General features: G+C 46.5%; 1 protein-coding gene across 10 annotated transcripts in view; it reads left to right on the top strand.

Annotated features, from left to right (window-relative positions):
- The window catches only part of TENM4 (teneurin transmembrane protein 4), a 659336-nt gene that overhangs the window by 520389 nt on the left and 119228 nt on the right, over positions 1-19719 (top strand). For all 10 annotated transcript variants that reach the window (XM_081859991.1, XM_081859990.1, XM_081859998.1 and 7 more), the window contains 2 exons: positions 47-247; positions 16292-16477. In XM_081859991.1, the coding sequence (XP_081716117.1) occupies positions 47-247; positions 16292-16477 (387 nt within the window). The remainder of the gene's footprint in view (positions 1-46; positions 248-16291; positions 16478-19719) is intronic.

The following is a 19719-nucleotide window of genomic DNA, read 5'->3' as shown; positions in this document are numbered from 1 at the left end:
GGCTTGTTTTTACATGTGTTTCTCTTTTCCTCCCTTCTTGCTGCAGTGGACTGCATGGACCCCACCTGCTCCGGGCGTGGCGTGTGTGTGAGAGGAGAATGCCACTGCTCCGTTGGATGGGGAGGGACCAACTGCGAGACCCCCAGAGCGACCTGCCTGGACCAGTGCTCCGGTCACGGCACGTTCGTGCCCGAAACCGGCCTGTGCAGCTGTGATCCCAGCTGGACTGGACACGACTGCGCCATTGGTAATTGCACCTGCAGCTTTCCCCCCATGTATTTATTTCAACAGGGTATGGTGGTGTTAGGGGAAGGGTGGGGTGGGGGACACGTCTGGCTCCTTCTGGGGTCGTTTGGCTGTCAAATGTTTAGGGGGCAAAAGGTTCTGACCTCCTTTTTACTCCTTTGCCTAGTCCTCAGACCTTAGTTGGCACAAAGAGTCCTTAAGAAAGGGTACTTTGGAGAATGCTGCTTTTATTCTTAAAAAGTCTTCTTCTCCATCCACGACCAACAGCTTTTACACAGAGCAAATTCAACCAGCTTTCTACCATCCAAGCAACCCAACACTAACATTGACCACTCAGTGAGAGCCAGTGTGGTGTAGTGGTTAAGAGCGGTAGACTCGTAATCTGGTGAACCGGGTTCGCTTCCCCGCTCCTCCACATGCAGCTGCTGGGTGACCTTGGGCTAGTCACGCTTCTCTGAAGTCTCTCAGCCCCACTCACCTTGCAGAGTGTTTGTTGTGGGGGAGGAAGGGAAAGGAGAATGTTAGCCGCTTTGAGACTCTTTAGGGTAGTGATAAAGCAGGATATCAAATCCAAACTCCAACTCCTCCTCCACTCTATATATACAGGTACTATTTGCTGAAAGGCTGCATGAGTCATTGTAGGCCGCTGACTCAGGCTGACTTAGTTATTTTAGCATAAAAGAAACAGCGGCCAATTTTTACCCGTGACATTGCCCACTGTCGGTCCTCCTTTCTCACCTGTGGCTCCTAGAAGCTGCCAGCCTGTGACAGCAGCCATACTCTGAGATACGGCTCTGACTGGCCGGCTAAACCAGGTGAAGGTAGCCAGTGGGGCTCAGACCCTTGGTGAGTTAGGGATTTTCCCTGCATGCGAAGACAGGCTCTGATGGACTGAGCGTATGAGACCAAAAGTGGGTCCAATGGTCAAGAAGGCAGTTTCTGCACATGCCGTAAAGCAGCCTTTCTCAACCTGTGGTTCCCCAGATGTTGTTGAACTACAACTCCCATCACCCCTAGCTAGCAAGGCCAGAGATCAGGAATGATGGGAGTTGTAGTCCAAAAACGTCTGAAGACCCACAGGTTGAGAACCGCTGCTGTAGAGGGATGTGAGGGGCAGATGGGGCTCGTCCACCTGGGAAGGTTGCCCATCAAGGAGAGGCAAAACTCTGGTCCTAAACCTCTGTTGCCTTGTGGGATATCTTGAGGAGAAGAAAAGGCTAAGGAGGTGAATCCAGAGTCCTTAAGATGTTTGGAAATAATAATAATAATAATAATAATAATAATAATAATAATAATAATAATAATTTATTTGTACACCGCCCTTCTGGCTGGGTTTCCCCAGCCACTCTGGGGGCTTCCAACAAATATTAAAAATACATGAAAATGTCACACATTAGAAACTTCCCTTGAACAGGGCTGCCTTCAAATGTCTTCTAAATGTCAGGTAGTTGTTTATCTCTTTGACATCTGATGGGAGGGCATTCCACAGGCAGGGCACCACTACCAAGAAGGCCCTCTGCCTGGTTCCCTGTAACCTCTGCTTCTCATAGGGAGGGAACTGCCAGAAGGCCCTTGGAGCTGGACCTCAGTGTCCGGGCTGAACGATGAGGGTGGAGACGCTCCTTCAGGTATACTGGGCCGAGGCCGTTTAGGGCTTTCTAGGCCAGCACCAACACTTTGAATTGTGCTTGGAAACGTACTGGGAGCCAATGTAGGTCTTTCAAGACCGGTGTTATATGGACTCGGCGGCCGCTGCCAGTCAGCAGTCTAGCTGCTGCATTCTGGATTAGCTGTAGTTTCCGGGTCACCTTCAAAGGTAGCCCCACATAGAGCCTTGTACTTCTCCTTCTGGTGACTCCTGGAGCCAAGATGGTGCCGGACATATTGCCCTGCTTTCCTTTGGACCACGTCAGCGAGGCTGAGAGAGGGGTCTTGTCTTCTGGGCAGCCCAGGACTTCAATTCACTCCAGCGGGTGCAGAATGCTGCAGCGAGGCTCCTCACGGGGTCCCTGCCATGGGAGCATATTCACCCAGTGCTTTTCCAGCTGCACTGGCTCCCGGTGGAGTACAGGGTCAGGTTCAAGGTGCTGGTTTTGACCTTTATAGCCCTTCACGGCCTAGGACCCTCATACCTACGGGACCGCCTCTCCCGGTATGCCCCACGGAGGACCTTAAGGTCCATAAATAGCAACACCCTAGAGGTCCCGGGCCCTAAGAAAGTCAGCTTAGCCTCAACCAGAGCCAGGGCCTTTTCAACACTGGCCCCAGCCTGGTGGAACGCTCTGTCTCATGAGACCAGGGCCCTGCGGGATCTGATTTCTTTCCGCAGGGCCTGTAAGACAGAGTTGTTCTGCCTGGCCCTTGTCTTAGAGTCAATTTGATTCCCTCCCCCCCTTTCTTTTTTCCTTTCTCCTCCTGTCATGAGGCTGCATTTTAATGTTTTAATTGTTTTGATGTTGTATTTCAATCAACTTGTTTTTATTTTTGTTTGTTAGCCCTGAGCCCGGTCTTGGCTGGGGAGGGTGGGGTATAAATAATTTTTAATAATAATAATAATAATAATAATAATAATAATAATAATAATAAATTGCACTCCCCAGGCTTGCACCCCAGGGAGGTCACTTTGGTGCTGCTAACACAGCCTTTCGACCCTCACCCCCAGAGGCGCACTCCATTGTCTCTGGAGACAAGACGGATACCAACAATATACCGCTTAGCTGCAGTAGTCTCTAATCACCTGCACCCATAACTCTCCTTGCTCCTCAGTGTACATATAGGCCCATAGTTCATGCAAACTATTCATTTTGGGCCGGGCGAGGTGGGGTGGGGGAGCTATGCCTGTCTCAGGAGCGCAGCCACGTGCAAATCCATCTTTCGGAGCTGAGGCTGAGATAGACTTGAGAGGTCTGGGTAACAAATGGGTGTTTACAAACCACCTTGGCAGAGATTTCTTGCCACCAGGCATGAAACAATAATAACTTTCTGAACATGGAAAACAGCTCTGTGAGGGATGGAGTCGTGGAGCCATGTAATACTGAGCTGCCTGACAAAAAGTGACTTGAGGTGAATTCTACAAATGCAGAAAGGGGAAAGGTTATGTTTTGCTATGCGACCCCTGGAGGGAGTTGTTTTCCGTGGGACTGAGGTGGGAGCGGGGCGGGGAGAGGGGTTATACGCAGAAATAATGGAAGAGGGTAGTCTGCTGTATTAAACCAGTCCTCAAATTGTAGTTGCCTCTCATTTTCTTCAGGAATTACAGTTAACGGCTTCTTTTTTTAATGGTAAGCTGTTGTTGTTGTTGTTGTTGTTGTTGTTGTTGTGGGTTGGAAGGCATAATTGTAGCTCCCTCATCTCTGGAGACCTTTAAAGAATGGAATGTCAGGATTTAAGCTTATAGGGTCTCTGCTCTTTACTACCTGGAAATGGTGGTCTTTGAGGACTGGCAACCTCAGTTAAAGTTAAGGAGCCCAGGAATATGGTTTCAGTGCCAGAACAGAATTCGCGCGCGCCTTCCACACAAAACAGAAATCTGCTCCTGGTCTTTTCCTGCACTCCCAAAACTCTTCTTTTAATCCTAATTTAGCACGTGGAGAAAAGCCTTTTTTCATTGCGTTCAATAGCCAGAAATCCTTGCTGTTTCTACGCTTGCTGCTTGCGTTCCACTCGGAAATCTGCCAATAGATCCCAGTCTTTTTGTTCTGCACTGTTGCTATAGGGGAGAGACATGTTCTGTTGCAGCTGGGGCAGAGGAAGGCGTCCGGTTGTGCTTCTGCAGATTCACCAGGGCGTTCCTTCTGTCTGAGCTCCTCCCAGCGGCCATTCCTCCTCCGGTCACTGCTGTGGACCACCCATTAGGTCACCATCTTTTGGTTGCAGCTCTTGCAACCTAACTCTTTATTTTGGGTTGCTGTTGGACACATCTGATGGGTGCTTTAGCTGAGATTCCTGCATTGCAGGGGGTGGCACTAGGTGACATCTGGGGTCTCTTCCAACTCTACAATTCTATGATTCCATGATTCTAAGCGGCCAGCTAAGCTCATTGTCACACAAAGAAACTTGCAGACCAGTCCAGCAACCTCCTCCATTAGTTTTTCTCCATTAGTTTTTGGTCCTTACTGGGCACAGGAAACCCCAAAGTGGAAGGGGCTTAGGGCAGGGGTGTTTCCAGCGCTGATCACGCGATGGGCCAGTGGTTGGGGGAGCGCATGCCCATACACGTGTTCACACGCTATTTCCGGCGCACTTCTGGGTAGGAGCAGCACCGGAAATAGCTTCTGTGCACAGGCCTCCTCCAACCTGGATGTGTACTGGAAATCTTGCTTATACATGCGCACAACACTTGTGCATGCACACAAACTATTTCTGGTGCTCCTCCGACCCAGAAGTGGGCAGCTGCGCAGCGTTGGTAAGAGCGGGCGGCGGCAGCAGGCGGCGGGGGTTACCATGACAGACCCCCCTCCCTGTTTAGGTGCCAAGGTGTTTCATAAGGCCAACATGGAGCTGTTTTTTGGGGGGGTGGGGAATAACATCATGGAGGAACAGAGTGTTATCAGCAACCGTTGGCGTCCAAATTTTCACAGGTTCCCCACCGCCACTCGTTTGTTTAAAAATTTCGGAAATAACCCAAGTGGCGCCTAAAAGAGAGGAACTGATTCATCACCCAGGGATCATTCTTAGATAAGGGATAATTTATTGTGGCTTTGCTGTCCTTATGTAGCCCAAATGACTGACGTTGTGGCGTCACACGAGTTCATCCTTGAGCTACAGCGTGAGAACTGACAGTGAGCAGCCTATCAGGGAAGGTGTTTGTTTGTTTGTTTGCTTGCTTGCTTTAATTGCAACACAGTAGGAAAATCACACCCTTCCAATTCTGATAAAAAACCGAGAGTACCAGTGGGGTGAGGTGCTGCTGCTTAATTAAGCTCACTTGAAACCAGAAAATCCAACTTAAGACAATTTGTAATTATTAAATTTTCTAATAACGTTTTGAAGGTCAGTGGAACGGTTCCAGTTTTTAAGCAGCTCTGGGCAATTTTTACCTGATCTTCTATCTTAGCATTAAATCCACATTTATTAAAGGATTTAGCATGGGTAACAGAAGCGGCTATCTCTCTTTTTGTTTCCCTTGCATACAAATGTAGTCTCTACCCCCCCCCCCCTTTCCAACAGCCATCTTGCAAACCAGTAAGCGCCACGAGTGGAAGATTTTTTTGGGTGACAAATGTATGATCTTTCTCTTAATAGAAAAAAAGCGTGTGGGTGGGTGGGTAGGTGTTTGAAAAGTGAGGTGGATGCTAGTGTCATTACTTATCCCTCCTTACTCCACTTTGAATTGGACATAGGTAAAGGTAAAGGGACCCCTGACCCCTAGTCGCGGACGACTCTGGGGTTGTGGCGCTCATCTCGCTTTACTGGCCCGAGGGAGCCAGGGTACAGCTTCTGGGTCATGTGGCCAGCATGACTAAGCCGCTTCTGGCGAACCAGAGCAGCACATGGAAACACCGTTTACCTTCCCGCCGGAGTGGTACCTATTTATCTACTTGCACCTTGATGTGCTTTCGAACTGCCAGGTTGGCAGGAGCAGGGATCGAGCAATGGGAGCTCACCCCGTCGCGGGGATTCGAACCGCCGACCTTCTGATTGGCAAGCCCTAGGCTCTGTGGTTTAACCCACAGTGCCACCCATGTCCCATTGGACATAGACTGCAACAAAAGAATGAATGAGGGCCTTCCCCCACTTTTGAGGTTACCCGTAGGAGCACTCAGCCCTAAACCAAGCATGGTCAGTGAGGTTTGTTTTTCAAGAATGAGCAGACTCTTCTGGAAGGGGAACTGGAAATGGCCGTCTGCTCGCCTGGGAGCCGCTTGAATTCACCCTAGGCGACCTGGCAAGTAGCTAACCACAAGCCTATAGTATCTCCAGAGTTCCATTGGGGTTTTTTTGTTTGTTTTTTTAATTTTTTTAATCATTTTTTCAATACAAACAACAACTGCAAAAGACATACACAACAAAAACCATAATAACACTAATAACACAATTTGACAATTCAGATTTGAATACAGCGGTACCTCGGGTTAAGTACTTAATTTGTTCTGGAGGTCCGTTCTTAACCTGAAACTTTTCTTAACCTGAAGCACCACTTTAGCTAATGGGGTTCCGCTGCCGCCGGAGCACGATTTCTGTTCTCATCCTGAAGCAAAGTTCTTAACCCGAGGTACTATTTCTGGGTTAGTGGAGTCTGTAACCTGAAGTGTATGTAACCTGAAGCGTATGTAACCAGAGGTACCACTGTACACTGATATACCTATGACTACACCTTTTTAACAATATTTTCCCACCTCTCTTTCCTCCCCCTATTTCCCACCACTATCCGCCTTATCGCTTAAATATTCGTTCCAGATTTCTTCATATTTATCCATTCTTAATTTGCGTTGACATGCAATTCATTTGTATGTAGCTAATCTGTCCATATTATCAATCCATGTGCTCAATGGAATCTTTTTCCGGAGTTGCATTGTTGAGACTTGTGAGAATTGTCTTTCCTCTGTAGTGTTAGACCAACCTGGTTCGCTCCAGATATTTTTTACTTGTTGTTGTTTAGTCATTTAGTTGTGTCCGACTGTTCATGACCCCATGGACCAGAGCACTCCAGGCACTCCTATCTTCCACTGCCTCCCACAGTTTGGTCAGACTCATGTTTGTAGCTTCAAGAACAGTGTTCAACCATCTCGTCCTCTGTCGTCCCCTTCTCCTTGTGCCCTCCATCTTTCCCAGCATCAGGGTCTTTTCCAGGGAGTCTTCTCTTCTCATGAGGTGGCCAAAGTATTGGAGCCTCAGCTTCACGATCTGTCCTTCCAATGAGCACTCAGGGTTGATTTCCTTCAGAATGGATAGGTTTGATCTTCTTGCAGTCCATGGGACTCTCAAGAGTCTCCTCCAGCACCAGAATTCAAAAGCATCAATTCTTTGGTGATCAGCCTTCTTTATGGTCCAGCTCTCACTTCCATACATCACTAGTGGGAAAACCATGGCTTTAACTATACGGACCTTTGTTGGCAAGGTGATGTCTCTGCTTTTTAAGATGCTGTCTAGGTTTGCCATCGCCTTTCTCCCAAGGAACAGGCCTCTTTTAATTTCGTGACTGCTGTCACCATCTGCAGTTTTATACTACAGAACGAGATTCCTGTGTTCCCTTTCAAATCTTGGATTCTATAGTGTCCGTCAGCCCCAGCCATCATGGCTAATGGCCACAGATGATGGAACTTGTAGCCTAAGACTTCTGGAGAGCAGCAGTTGAGGAAGGTCTGTGTTACACAATTGCTGCACCTTTGCAAATTCTCCCATTTCCAGCAAGTCCTGAGAACGCACCCCTGGGTGTTGGGCTTTTGTTATGCTGGGAAAGAAGGAACAGGACATTTTCTGGGATCAGAGGTTTGGCCAGGAAGCAAACAGCAAGCATCTTAACCCCGCTCACATGTTTCATGAGCTAATCTCCTCTCCCTCCCCTAGAAAACTGGCCCGTCTCAAGCCAGGAACAATTAATTACTTTGTGGGAGCAGATTTTCTTCAGCCAAGAGGGATTGCTTCCAACGGACAAGAAGTGCACTCTCAAGCCAGGCGTTGCTATTTTTATTTAGTAAGTTTTGCAGTGTTTTGCGGGAAGCACCGGCAAAACATGCCCTCTCTCTCCTCCGGTGGCGCAGAAAACTGCGCACAGCTCATTCTGAGCACTCTCTTGCTACAAACGGGAAAACACACTCTTTATATCAGTTGAAGAATTGCATGTGGATGAAATCCTGCCCTTTCCAGGTTCTTCATCTCCAGGCCGCTAAATTGTGAGCTTAGTATCTGATACTAGCAACGTGCTTTAAAATCTTGGCCGTCAACAGATGAGCTTCGCTGGGACCCAGGTTGTTTGCTTCATCTTATCACCTTCCCGTTTGCTAATTTATTTATTAAATTCGTATGCCGCCGTTCCTTCATAGGAAGGAACCTCTGGAAGGTTCACAGCATAAAACACAAGATAAAAAGAAAAAATCTCATAATAAAAATGAGGAGGGGAGACCCGATAAACCCCCTCCCACAGACACATTTAAAAGGGGCATAAGATGTTAATTAGCCAAAGGCCCGGTTGAAGAGGAAGGTTTTCACCCGGTGCCTAAAGGTGTATAATGTGCCAGGCATGCCTCCCCGGGGAGAGCATTCCACAAACAGGGAGCCACCACAGAGAAGGCCCTGTTCTTGTGTTGCCACCCTCAGGTCCTTGATGTGCAATAAATAAATAAAATAAAATAATTGCAGCAGTAAAGTCACATGGGAGAAGCTTGGTTTCTGTACAGCAACAACTCTCTCTCTCTCTCTCTGTGTGTGTGTGTGTGTGTGTGTGTGTGTGCCTGTACTTGTAACATGAGCAGAAAGAGAGAGTGTCTTCTATGCCATGGGTAGGCAAACTAAGGCCTGGGGAGCGGATCAGGCCCAATCGCCTTCTCAATCTGGCCTGTTTTTACATGAGTAGAATGTGTCCTTTTATTTAAAATGCCTCTCTGGGTTATTTGTGGGGCCTGCCTGTTGTTTTTACATGAGTAGAATGTGTGCTTTTATTTAAAATGCATCTCTGGGTTATTTGTGGGGCATAGGAATTCGTTCATTTTATATATATATATATATATATATTTGCTTTCGTAGATTTTCACGGGTACAGGAATGCAGGTTTTGGTGTCCTCGGGTGTCTTCCCGTGTAAAAGTTGGGGTGTCTAGGCGACGTTTCGACGAGGTCTCACTCGTCATCTTCAGGCTGGTGCTTTCGGCTTCTTGTTACTGGAACAGAGCCAGTAACAAGAAGCCGAAAGCACCAGCCTGAAGATGACGAGTGAGACCTCGTCGAAACGTCGCCTAGACACCCCAACTTTTACACGGGAAGACACCCGAGGACACCAAAACCTGCATAGATATATATATATATATATATATATATATATATATATATATATATATATATATATAGTCCGCCCCCCCACAAGGTCTGAGGGACAGTGGACTGGCCCCCTGCTGAAAAAGCTTGCTGACCCCTGTTATGCCTTCTGCAGACATAGCAATTTCCCTTAACATTTTAGCTCTCCCTGTCTGAAGAGGGACCTGTAGGCAACTCCAAAGTCAAAATTCACCCTGAAAGTCTTAAGGAGGAGAGCTCTGCGGCCTTAAAAACTGTCTCAGGCCCCCTCCTACACATGACTTTCTGAGCAACAGGGCGAATGAATCGGTGTGCAAGGCAAAAACAGCGGGAGCGCACTGAGCACCTCACGATGGCGCAGGGAGCAGCCTGAGCTCTTCTCACAAACGGTGAAAAGAGATTATAGATGAAAGGAAATATTTAACCATCAAGTTTTTTTGCGGGGAGGGGTGGAGGGAAACATTTGGTGTGAAAATATTTGTTATTGGGGAAAAGGCTTTGATGCCCGCGGAGAGTCTGTTAGATCTGTTCTGAAAGGCAGAGTCGGCGTAACGCAGCTGCCCTCACAGGCTTGCGGTGCTGTAATCAGAGTATTTAAAGCCTCCTTTTTCCTCCTCAGCTTTCTTCTCATTTGCTTCCGAGTCTCAGGTTTTGTATAATCTCGTTTTTCATTGCACCTGCAAAAAAACACCCATATTTTATTACTATTCTTTTTAATTTAGGCTGCACATATGACTCAGATATCTCTCTGTTGAGGGCAGCAGGGGGACCAGAGACCGCAGCTGGGCAGTTTGGACCAAACAGCGATGTCGTAATTCATTGTCATCCCATAAAAATTGGGCATGATGTAGAATGAGACAGCCTTATCCTTGTACAAGTTGCTTTGCAGCATCGAACAAATAAAAAAAGAAGGGTCCCTTCGCCATTTAAGTTACAGTCTAAATTAGTGGTTTCTAAAGTTAGTGGTGACAGGGTGAGCTCCCATTGCTCAGTCCCTGCTCCCGCCAACCTAGTATTTCGAAAGCACGTCAAAGTTCAAGTAGATAAATAGGTACTGCTTTGGCGGGAAGGTAAACGGCGTTTCCATGAGCTGCTCTGGTTCGCCAGAAGCGGCTTAGTCATGCTGGCCATATGACCCGGAAGCTGTACACCAGCTCCCTCGGCCAGTAAAGCGAGATGAGCGCCGCAACCCCAGAGTCATCTGCGACTGGACCTAACTGTTAGTGGTCCCTTTACCTTTAGCCTTCAGCTGGGTTGCTAGGTCAAGTGACTGAGCGGAAAGGAGTTTGGGGTAGGGGTAAATCTCCCCCCCCCCACCGCCCTGTCCCACCTCTGCCCTCAATCCAGGATGGTTATTTTTTTTAACTTCCCCTGGCCTTGGCTGTGTCTGCTGGAATGAGGGTCTATATCCTTCCGAGCCCACCAGGGAGCATCTCTCTCAAGTATAAAATGCAAGATGATCTGAAAAGGCAGGTTTCAAAAATGTAACTTGAGAAACGAAACAAAAAAACACAACATTTCTTTCTTAGTTGTCTAGACCAGTGTTTCCCAACCTTGGGCCTCCAGCTGTTTTTGAACTACAACTCCCATCATCCTTGACTAGCAAGACCAGTGGCAAGGGATGATGGGAATTGTAGTCCAAAAACAGCTGGAGGCTGTTGGGAAACACTGGTCTAGACCACAAAGGGCAAAACGCAATCAGTCTGGCTTAGGGATGGCTTATGCTTTCTGTAGAGGGGAGGATGCCAGACAGCCGTCAGCCTTCCTTCCTGAAAAATATCTCTTGTAAAGCCTCTCCAAATTTGGTAAATATGTTCTCTTAAGGAACAGGAAGGAAATCTTTCGAGGATTTTCCCCTTCAATTTCACCAAGTTGCCAAGAATAAGAGGCAGAGTCATCGGGAAGTTTATCCCGCTAACCACAAGCGGGCTCGTTCTGGAAAACAGCCCCCAAGGAAGATAGCCATGTGTGTTAATTGCCATACGATGTATTTTGTCTTCTTCCTTTTACGCAGGCTTTAAGCAACCTGTTAAATTCTCTCCTCTAGACTGGCAAAACCTCTCAGCGCACGCTGCCTTATGGCGAGCGCCCACAGGTTAGCAGAATGCCCCCACCTGAATAAACCTTGAGCAGTTCCCATTCACGTGCATATTATTATTATTATTATTATTATTATTATTATTATTTGGCGATCCCTCGTAGCCGAGTAAGATTGCCTTCCATAAATACAGTTTTAACAATGAGTCCGCAAGTGACTGTGGAGGCCAATTCTGGATCCCTATGTCCTTCCACAGTGGGGACATTGGTTCCCGGGCAGGAGTTGATCACTGTGTGGATTTGCCAAGCGTGCCTTCCTCTAAGCATGTTTCTCCCTTGCGTCCTGAGTTTGAGTGCCTTCAAAGCCCATGACACCTTTGGTAAAGGCTGTTCTCCAACTGGAGCGCTCGCAGGCCAGTGTTTCCCAATTGTTGGTGTTTATACTACCTTTTTTTAGATTTGTCTTGAGAGAGTCTTGAAACCTCTTTTGTTGACCACCAGCATTACGCTTTCCGTTTTTAAGTTTGGAATAGAGTAGTTGCTTTGGAAGACGATCATCAGGCATCAGCACAACATGACCAGTCCAACAAGGTTGGTGTTGGAGAATCATTGCTTCGACACTGGTGATCTTTGCCTCTTCCAGTACACTGGTATTAGTTGGCCTGTCTTCCCAAGTGATGTGTAGCTTGGCTGGGGAACCTCTGTGTTTACATAGCAATGGCTCCACAGCATAGCTGTCAACTTACAGATTTGAAAATAAGGGACCAGCAGCCTCGAAAATAAGGGATCAGCAGCCAAAATAAGGGATTTTCCGGGCACAGGTATGTTCAACTTCTGAGCCCCTCCGAGCCAAAGGCAGAAAGCCCAGCCAGCAGCCAAACGAAGCCTCAAGCCTCAAGGAAAACCACGTCACCTCTCTGCTGGGAAGCACTGAGCAAAGGCGAGTCCCCAGGCAACGCAGCCGATTTGATCAGCACAAGGCATTCCCCAAAAAGATTTAAGAAAGTTTTGTTAGAGGAGATTCACAGGGACCAAACAGGCTTTCTACCAGGTAGACAAATGTCAGATAATGTGAGGAACATTATAGACATTTTGGAACTTCTGGAAACTGACATAAATAGAAAAGCTGTGTTGATTTTTGTGGATGCAGAGAAAGCCTTTGACAATATTTGCTGGAGTTTTATGAAGAGGAATCTCCAAGGGATGGGGATAGGCCAAAATTTTGAAAATGGTATAGGTGCAATATATTCTGAGCAAAAGGCTAAACTAATTGTAAATGGTATGGTCATGGACGAGATCCCAATTGAGAAAGGGACACGACAGGTCGGAACTAAACATTATAAGTTAAGAGCATTTGCAGATGACCTAGTTTTGACATTGCAACAGCCAGAAGCCAGTACAAAAAGAGTTTTGGAATTAATTGAAATATTTGGTCAAGTAGCAGGTTTCAAATTAAATAAGCATAAGACAAAGGTGTTGGAAAAAAATCTAACGATGGGGGGAAAAGATAGTTTCCAAAGAGAAACCGGTTTGGAAATTGCAAAAAGAGTAAAATATCTGGGGGTGAATTTAACATCTAAGAATGTGAACTTATTCAAAGATAATTATGAGAAATGTTGGTTGGAAGTGAAGAAAGATTTTGATATATGGTCTAGGCTGAGACTTTCCTTGTTAGGCCGAATTGCTGTTATCAAGATGAATGTATTGCCGAGATTGTTATTTTTGTTCCAGACATTGCAAATTTTAGACAAGATGGACTGTTTCAAGAAGTGGCAGAAAGATATATCTAAATTTGTCTGGCAGGGCAAAAAACCCAGAATAAAATTTAAGATTTTGACTGATGCAAAGGATAGAGGGGGCTTCGCCCTGCCGGACTTAAGACTTTACTATGAAGCAGCAGCTTTTTGCTGGCTGAAACAATGGCTACTTCTTGAGAATACAGATATTTTGGATCTGGAAGGCTACGATAACAACTTTGGTTGGCATGCATACTTATGGTATGACAAGGTAAAGGTTCATAGAAACTTTAAAAACCATATTGTCAGGAAAGCACTGTATAATGTATGGAACCGATATAAAGATTTGTTAGAGAGTAAAACCCCCAGGTGGTTGTCACCAATGGAAGCTAAGGCGGTAAAAAGACTGAACATGGATTCAGATTGGCCAAAATATAGTGAAATTATAGAATATGACGGTGAAAAGTTGAAACTACAGAGTTTTGAGAAATTAAAACCTAAAGTCCGAGACTGGTTACATTATTACCAGATTAATGAGACCTTTAAGCAGGACAGGAAACTAGGATTCCAGAAGGAGAGGTCAAAGCTAGAAACAGAATTGTTAGAACCCAATACTAAGAATCTGTCTAGAATGTACAATCTGCTGCTAAAATGGAACACACAGGATGAAACGGTCAAATCAGCTATGATCAAATGGGCACAAGACTTAGGTCATGATATTATGTTTGCTGACTGGGAGCAGTTATGGACCACAGGTATTAAATTTACGGCATGTAGTGCCTTAAAAGAGAATATAATGAAAATGATCTATAGATGGTACATGACCCCAGTCAAGCTTGCAAAGATATATCATTTGCCCAATAACAACTGTTGGAAGTGTAATGAATGCGAAGGAACTTTTTATCATCTTTGGTGGACCTGCCCAAAGATTAAGGCCTACTGGGAAATGATCTATAATGAAATTAAGAAAATCCTTAAGTGGACATTTGTAAAGAAACCGGAGGCTTTTCTCTTGGGCATGGTAGGCCAAATGGTTCCAAAGAAAGATAGAACATTTTTTATGTACGCAACAATAGTAGCAAGAATTCTTTTGGCAAAGTATTGGAAGACTAAAGAACTACCTACTCTGGAAGAATGGCAGACCAAGGTGACTGAATTTATGGGACTGGCAGAGATGACCGGCAGAATTCGTGACCAGAGGAGAGAGACAGTGGAAGAAGACTGGAAAAAATTTAAAATCTATCTTAAAAATTGTTGTAAAATTTCGGAATGTTAAGATGTCGAGGGATCTGATATAAAGAATTACAGCTGTAAAAATTTAAGCCTAAGAAAATTTTAAAGAGAATTAAATATAAAAATGGATGAAGGATTGCTAAAAAATTTTAAAACAAGGATGCAGTGAAGGGGAGGTATGGGGAAGTCGTGTTATGTTTGTTTGTTTTTTGTTTATGTTGTAAAATTAATAAAAATTATTTAAAAAAAAAAAAAGATCAGCACAAGGCATGCAAGCTCCACCCCCCAGTCGTTCTTAGACTCCTTATTGGGTGAGCGACGCAGCCAAGCAACACAGTTGGAGCCTCCCTCCTCCCTGGCCGGCAGAGAGGGAGGGAGGGAGAGGAGCTGCTTCCTTTGAAACCCGGGAAATTTAAGGGACATCATCAATAAGGGACAGCAGCAGGACACAGCACTGGGATAAGGGACTTTCCCGCCAAATAAGGGACGCTTGACGGCTATGCTCCACAGAACAATGGGCCGATGCTGTGCAAGGCAGCTTTGTAGGCTTATGGGACAAACTGCAGTTCGTTCGGGTTCCTGGGACTTGTAGCTCCCTATAGGGGTGAACTGCAGTTCCCAGTAGTGTCTACACTGACTTACAGCAGCTCTCCAGGGTTTTAGGCAGGGACTATCTCCCAGCCCCACTCAGAGATGCCTGCAGGAACTGATCCTGGGACCTTCTGCTTTTCTGTGTTGCTGCTCTAATTTATTGTTATTGCTGCTGCCTCCGCCTATTATATTTCAAGGGATGGTTATATAAGGCTGAGTTTCAGCCAGGTGTAACGTTAGCACAGGCTGAGAGAAACTGGGCACTATTTCGCCCCCCCTCCTGCAGGCAGTGACCTGAAGCAAATGTCTTGTATAACGCCAGACCCCTCTTCTTCCCCAGCTACTCTCTGGGGGTTAGCCCTACATTTAATGTAGCAAGATGCACAAAAGGAGAGCTTTCTAGGTACCAGTCCACATCTTGCAGCGAAAGGCCTGGATGAAGTGAATCTCAAGGCCACAGCGTATTTTTATTAATCGTAGCGCTTGGGGTTGTGGGTACCTCAGAAACTGGGGCAGGGACCAAATTCCTTGCCCAGCAGATTCCTTGAGCTACATTTTCCGCCATGTTTCAATGAAACCTCCTTTGCGAAGGTTAGCAACATCTGAGAACAAAAATGTTATGTACTGAGTTGAATAGGATTCAGAATGCAGCAGTCTGATTGGTCCTAGAACAATAGGATTCAGAATGCAGCAGTCTGATTGGTCCTAGAACAATAGGATCCAGAATACAGCAGTCTGATTGGTCCGCAGGAGCCACCCAATCCAACTCTGGGTGGAAGTGAATTCTCAACCTGATTGGCCTACAGGAGAATCCCAGAATTAGCCAATCATGTGGGGCTCATTGTGTAAATAATGTATATAAGCAGACATTTCGGGGGAACTTATATTCCTCACTACTCTGAGCTGAATAAAGAGCATGAAATCCACTCTCAACTCCGAGTATATTTCAAAAAACGTGAGGCTTTCGTAGGCTCCTGGCCTCGTAACCGAAGGGCTAACAAGCCGCAAATAAATAGACTTTGCCTGGGACACTTAACTTTATTTTCGGGCGACTCAGGGGCTCGTTGCTTTCACACTTAAGCAGTTTTTTAATTAAAAAGCTGCTTTTGTTCCTTTGCTGTGTCCTCCTCTGCTACAAACACTTCTTCTGGATTTGCCCTGCTTCATTCAAACTCCATGGGAGCCATGATAGCACTCAAAAGTAAACAGGAGATTCATTTGGCTACGGCCCTCGCCAGATTCATGTCCATCTCCTCTGTTTTGTAATATGCTTATTAGATTCTTCTTGTCGGAAAGGAATGCCATTAGGAGCTGCAGGAATTCCTTTCTCCTCCCCCACCGGCAAGGTAGCAGAGTGTGTCTTCTTCCTTGCTTTCTTCCACCTCGCCCACTTGAACACTAAAATTCTGACTTTCTCTCCCTTTTCCCCCTTTCACCGACCCTCCCCTTCCCCTCTGCCCACCACCCTGGGCCTCCACCCCTTTCTTCTCTTCCACAGAGATTTGCGCTGCGGACTGCGGAGGGCACGGCATCTGCGTCGGGGGCACCTGCCGCTGCGAGGAAGGCTGGATGGGCGCCGCCTGCGACCAGCGATCGTGCCACCCGCGTTGCAACGAGCACGGGACGTGCCGGGACGGCAAGTGCGAATGCAGCCCGGGCTGGAACGGAGAGCACTGCACCATTGGTAGGGGTAGGGGGAGAGCACTTTCGATTACAGGGGGAACCCATGTAGGAAGGGATAATCGGTGGGGTGATGGGGTGGAGGAACTGGGTGAAAGGAGCATGCTTAATCGAACTGCCGCGACATCCCCCGCAGCATGCACACCCCCTGCCTTCCGTTCCTGGATTTCCATGTTCCAGTGTCATACATTCCCATGTGCAGCGCTCCCCATCCCGCAGCCCACGACCAATGTCCTTTGACGCTCTGCCCATGCTCAAACCAGGGCCGTGCACAGTCTCCAGCTACTCCACACAAGGCCAGAAAGGGGACACAGGGTGGTTGGTACACATACACACAGCCCAGCATCCCCAAGAGTCTCCTCCGCTTATTTTTTTTCAAAGTGGAGCAAGTTCCAAGACCTTAATGAATTAAATTTATGTATTACCCTTCATCTGAAGGTCTCAGGACAGTTCACAAGATAAAAAAAAAGTTTAAAGTAAAGCTTCAGCGTGCATAGGAATTATTTATTTATGCGTACGTACATACATGGAACGCGGGTGGCGCTGTGAGTTAAACCACAGAGCCTAGGACTTGCCGATCAGAAAGTCAGCGGTTCGAATCCCCGCGACGGGGTGAGCTCCCGTTGCTCGGTCCCTGCTCCTGCCAACCTAGCAATTCGAAACCACGTCAAAATGCAAGTAGATAAATAGGTACCGCTCCAGCGGGAAGGTAAACGGCGTTTACGTGCACTGCTCTGGTTCGCCAGAAGCGGCTTAGTCATGCTGTCCACATGACCCAGAAGCTGTACGCCAGCTCCCTCGGCCAATAAAGCGAGATGAGCGCCACAACCCCAGAGTCGTCCGCGACTGGACCTAATGGTCAGGGGTCCCTTTACCTTTACCTTTACCTTTACATGCATACATACAGTGGTACCTCTGGTTACGAACTTAATTTGTTCCAGAGGTCTGTTCTTAGCCTGAAACCATTCTCAACCTGAGGTACCACTTTAGCTAATGAGGCCTCCCGCTGCCACCGCACCACTGGCGCGCGATTTCTGTTCTCATCCTGACGTAATAATAATAATAATAATAATAATTTATTATTTGTACCCCGCCCATCTGGCTGGGTTTCCCCAGCCACTCTGGGCGGCTTCCATAAAAACCAGAAATACACTAAAATATCACAGATTAAAAACTTCCCTGAACAGGGCTGCCTGACGTAAAGTTCTTAACCCAAGGTACTACTTCCGGGTTAGCGGAGTCTGTAACCCGAAGTATTTGTAACCCGAGGTGTTTGTAACCCGAGGTACCACTGTATGTACGTACATACATACATACATATCTCGCCCATCTGGCTGAGTTTCCCCAGCCACTCTGGACGGCTCCCAACAGAATAATAATAATAATAATTATAAAGTGATAAAACATCAAACATTAAAAACTTTCCTAAACAAAAGTGACCAGAAATGTTATAGCAGCCTAGATATGGGGAACCTTGAGTTTCCAGGGGAATTGTTTCCCATTATAGGGAAAATACAGTAAATTATCCAAAATGGGAAAATAGCTGCTTCCCCCCCCCCCCACCCTAATGCATCTAAATTGCAAGATTCAGGTTTTTCCTCCCCAACTGAATTGAGGGATCCATGCTGACATGGCGGGTTGGAGTTCTTTTAGCCCCAGATTTCCTGAGGACTTCCCCCTCTTCCTTTCTCTCAGGAGAACAAGTCAAGAAACAAAAGTGCCTCATCTAAACATTGCCGACAGCTTATCCCCAAAGCCTGAAACTTACCAATAAGTGGTACAGAGGGAGCCACAAAATGCTTCATTTTCAGATTTAAAACCCCCAAGACCTGTTCTTTGCCTGTTTCACTCCACTGGCTTGTTGAGAACTCTTCTTCCATCGAGTATTCATTGAGTTGGGCACAAGGGCTTCTTTCCCTTTTATGAGAGACAAACTTTTGCATAGTTCATGTAACCGGAAGTTTAGAGCAGTCTTCCTCACCTGATAATTTTCCCCCTCCCAATTCCGTCCAATTTCCTGGTGAAGCTTTGCCCCATTTCACCAGGGAGCCCCTTCCAGCGTGTCGTTCAGCGTGCAATTGTCGTTTCTCCACCCCATTTTAGCACAAACTTAAACCAGCCATATCACAGCCCTCCCCAGACCAACTCCTTCATGCTGCCATCTCAGGGCATTACCCTTTCCCCAAACATATTTTTTCCTGGTTTACTGGGGTTTTTTTGTTGCTGTTTTTTGAATCAATGCAGTTGTGGACTGCCACATTCAAAAGTGTTTTGTCTTAAGGCAGAAATTCTAAAAACAAACAAATGCTTTTGCAGATAGGGAAGGCCAGTTGCAAGTTGGAGAGTTTGCACAGGATTTGTTCTGTACCTCCTAATCAGCTGTTTGCAAGCCTACTCCGGTTTGCTGTAAAAACCATTTGGGCTTCTTCCGGGGGGGCGGGGGGGACTCCTAGCATTTCCTGCAAAGAGAACCTGGAGCTTATACAGTGGTGCCTCGCAAGACGAAAAGAATCCGTTCCGCGAGTCTCTTCGTCTAGCGGTTTTTTCGTTTTGCGAAGCAAGCCCATTGACAGCGGATTAGCGCTATTGGCGGTTTAGCGGCTTTTAGCAGCTTAGCGGATAAGCGGCTTAGCGGCTTAGAAAAAGGGGGGGAAGGGAAAAAAACCCGCAGGAACTCGCAAGACATTTTCGTCTTGCAAAGCAAGCCCATAGGAAATTCGTTTTGCGAAGCGCCTCCAAAACGGAAAACTCTTTCGTCTAGCGAGTTTTCCGTCTTGCGAGGCATTCGTCTTGCGGGGCACCACTGTAGTTAGAAAACTGACTTAGGCCACAGGAAAGGATGCTACGAGAGTAGTTTCCAGCTAAGAAGAAGCCTCTCCGGGTGGAGGTGAGCTTTCCTTGCTGCATTACTCAAGAGAAAGCCTTTCTTTTCTTCCTTAAAAAAACCCAAATGCAAGTGAGGGGTTTTTGAGCCGGAAGAGCTGCACAGGATCGGGGCCTTAGCAACAAGATGTGGCCTGAGAAGCAGCCAGATTTTTCAAGTGGGAGGACTTGGCAGTATCACTAATACTATAAATAAATAAATAAATAAATAAATAAATAAATAAATAAATAAATATATATTCTTGTACCCGGCTCATCTGACTCAGTTGCCCTAGCCAGTATGCGTGACTTCCAACGAAGTATAAAGGAAACACACCAAAATATCAAATATTTTAAGCTTCCCCAAACCGTGCTCCCTTCAGA

Source organism: Podarcis erhardii, assembly GCF_964252035.2.
Source record: "Podarcis erhardii genome assembly, chromosome: 4".
Classification (NCBI taxonomy): domain Eukaryota; kingdom Metazoa; phylum Chordata; class Lepidosauria; order Squamata; family Lacertidae; genus Podarcis; species Podarcis erhardii.
The sequence above is the reverse complement of the archived record's forward strand: the minus strand, read 5'-3'. Positions and strand labels throughout refer to the sequence as shown.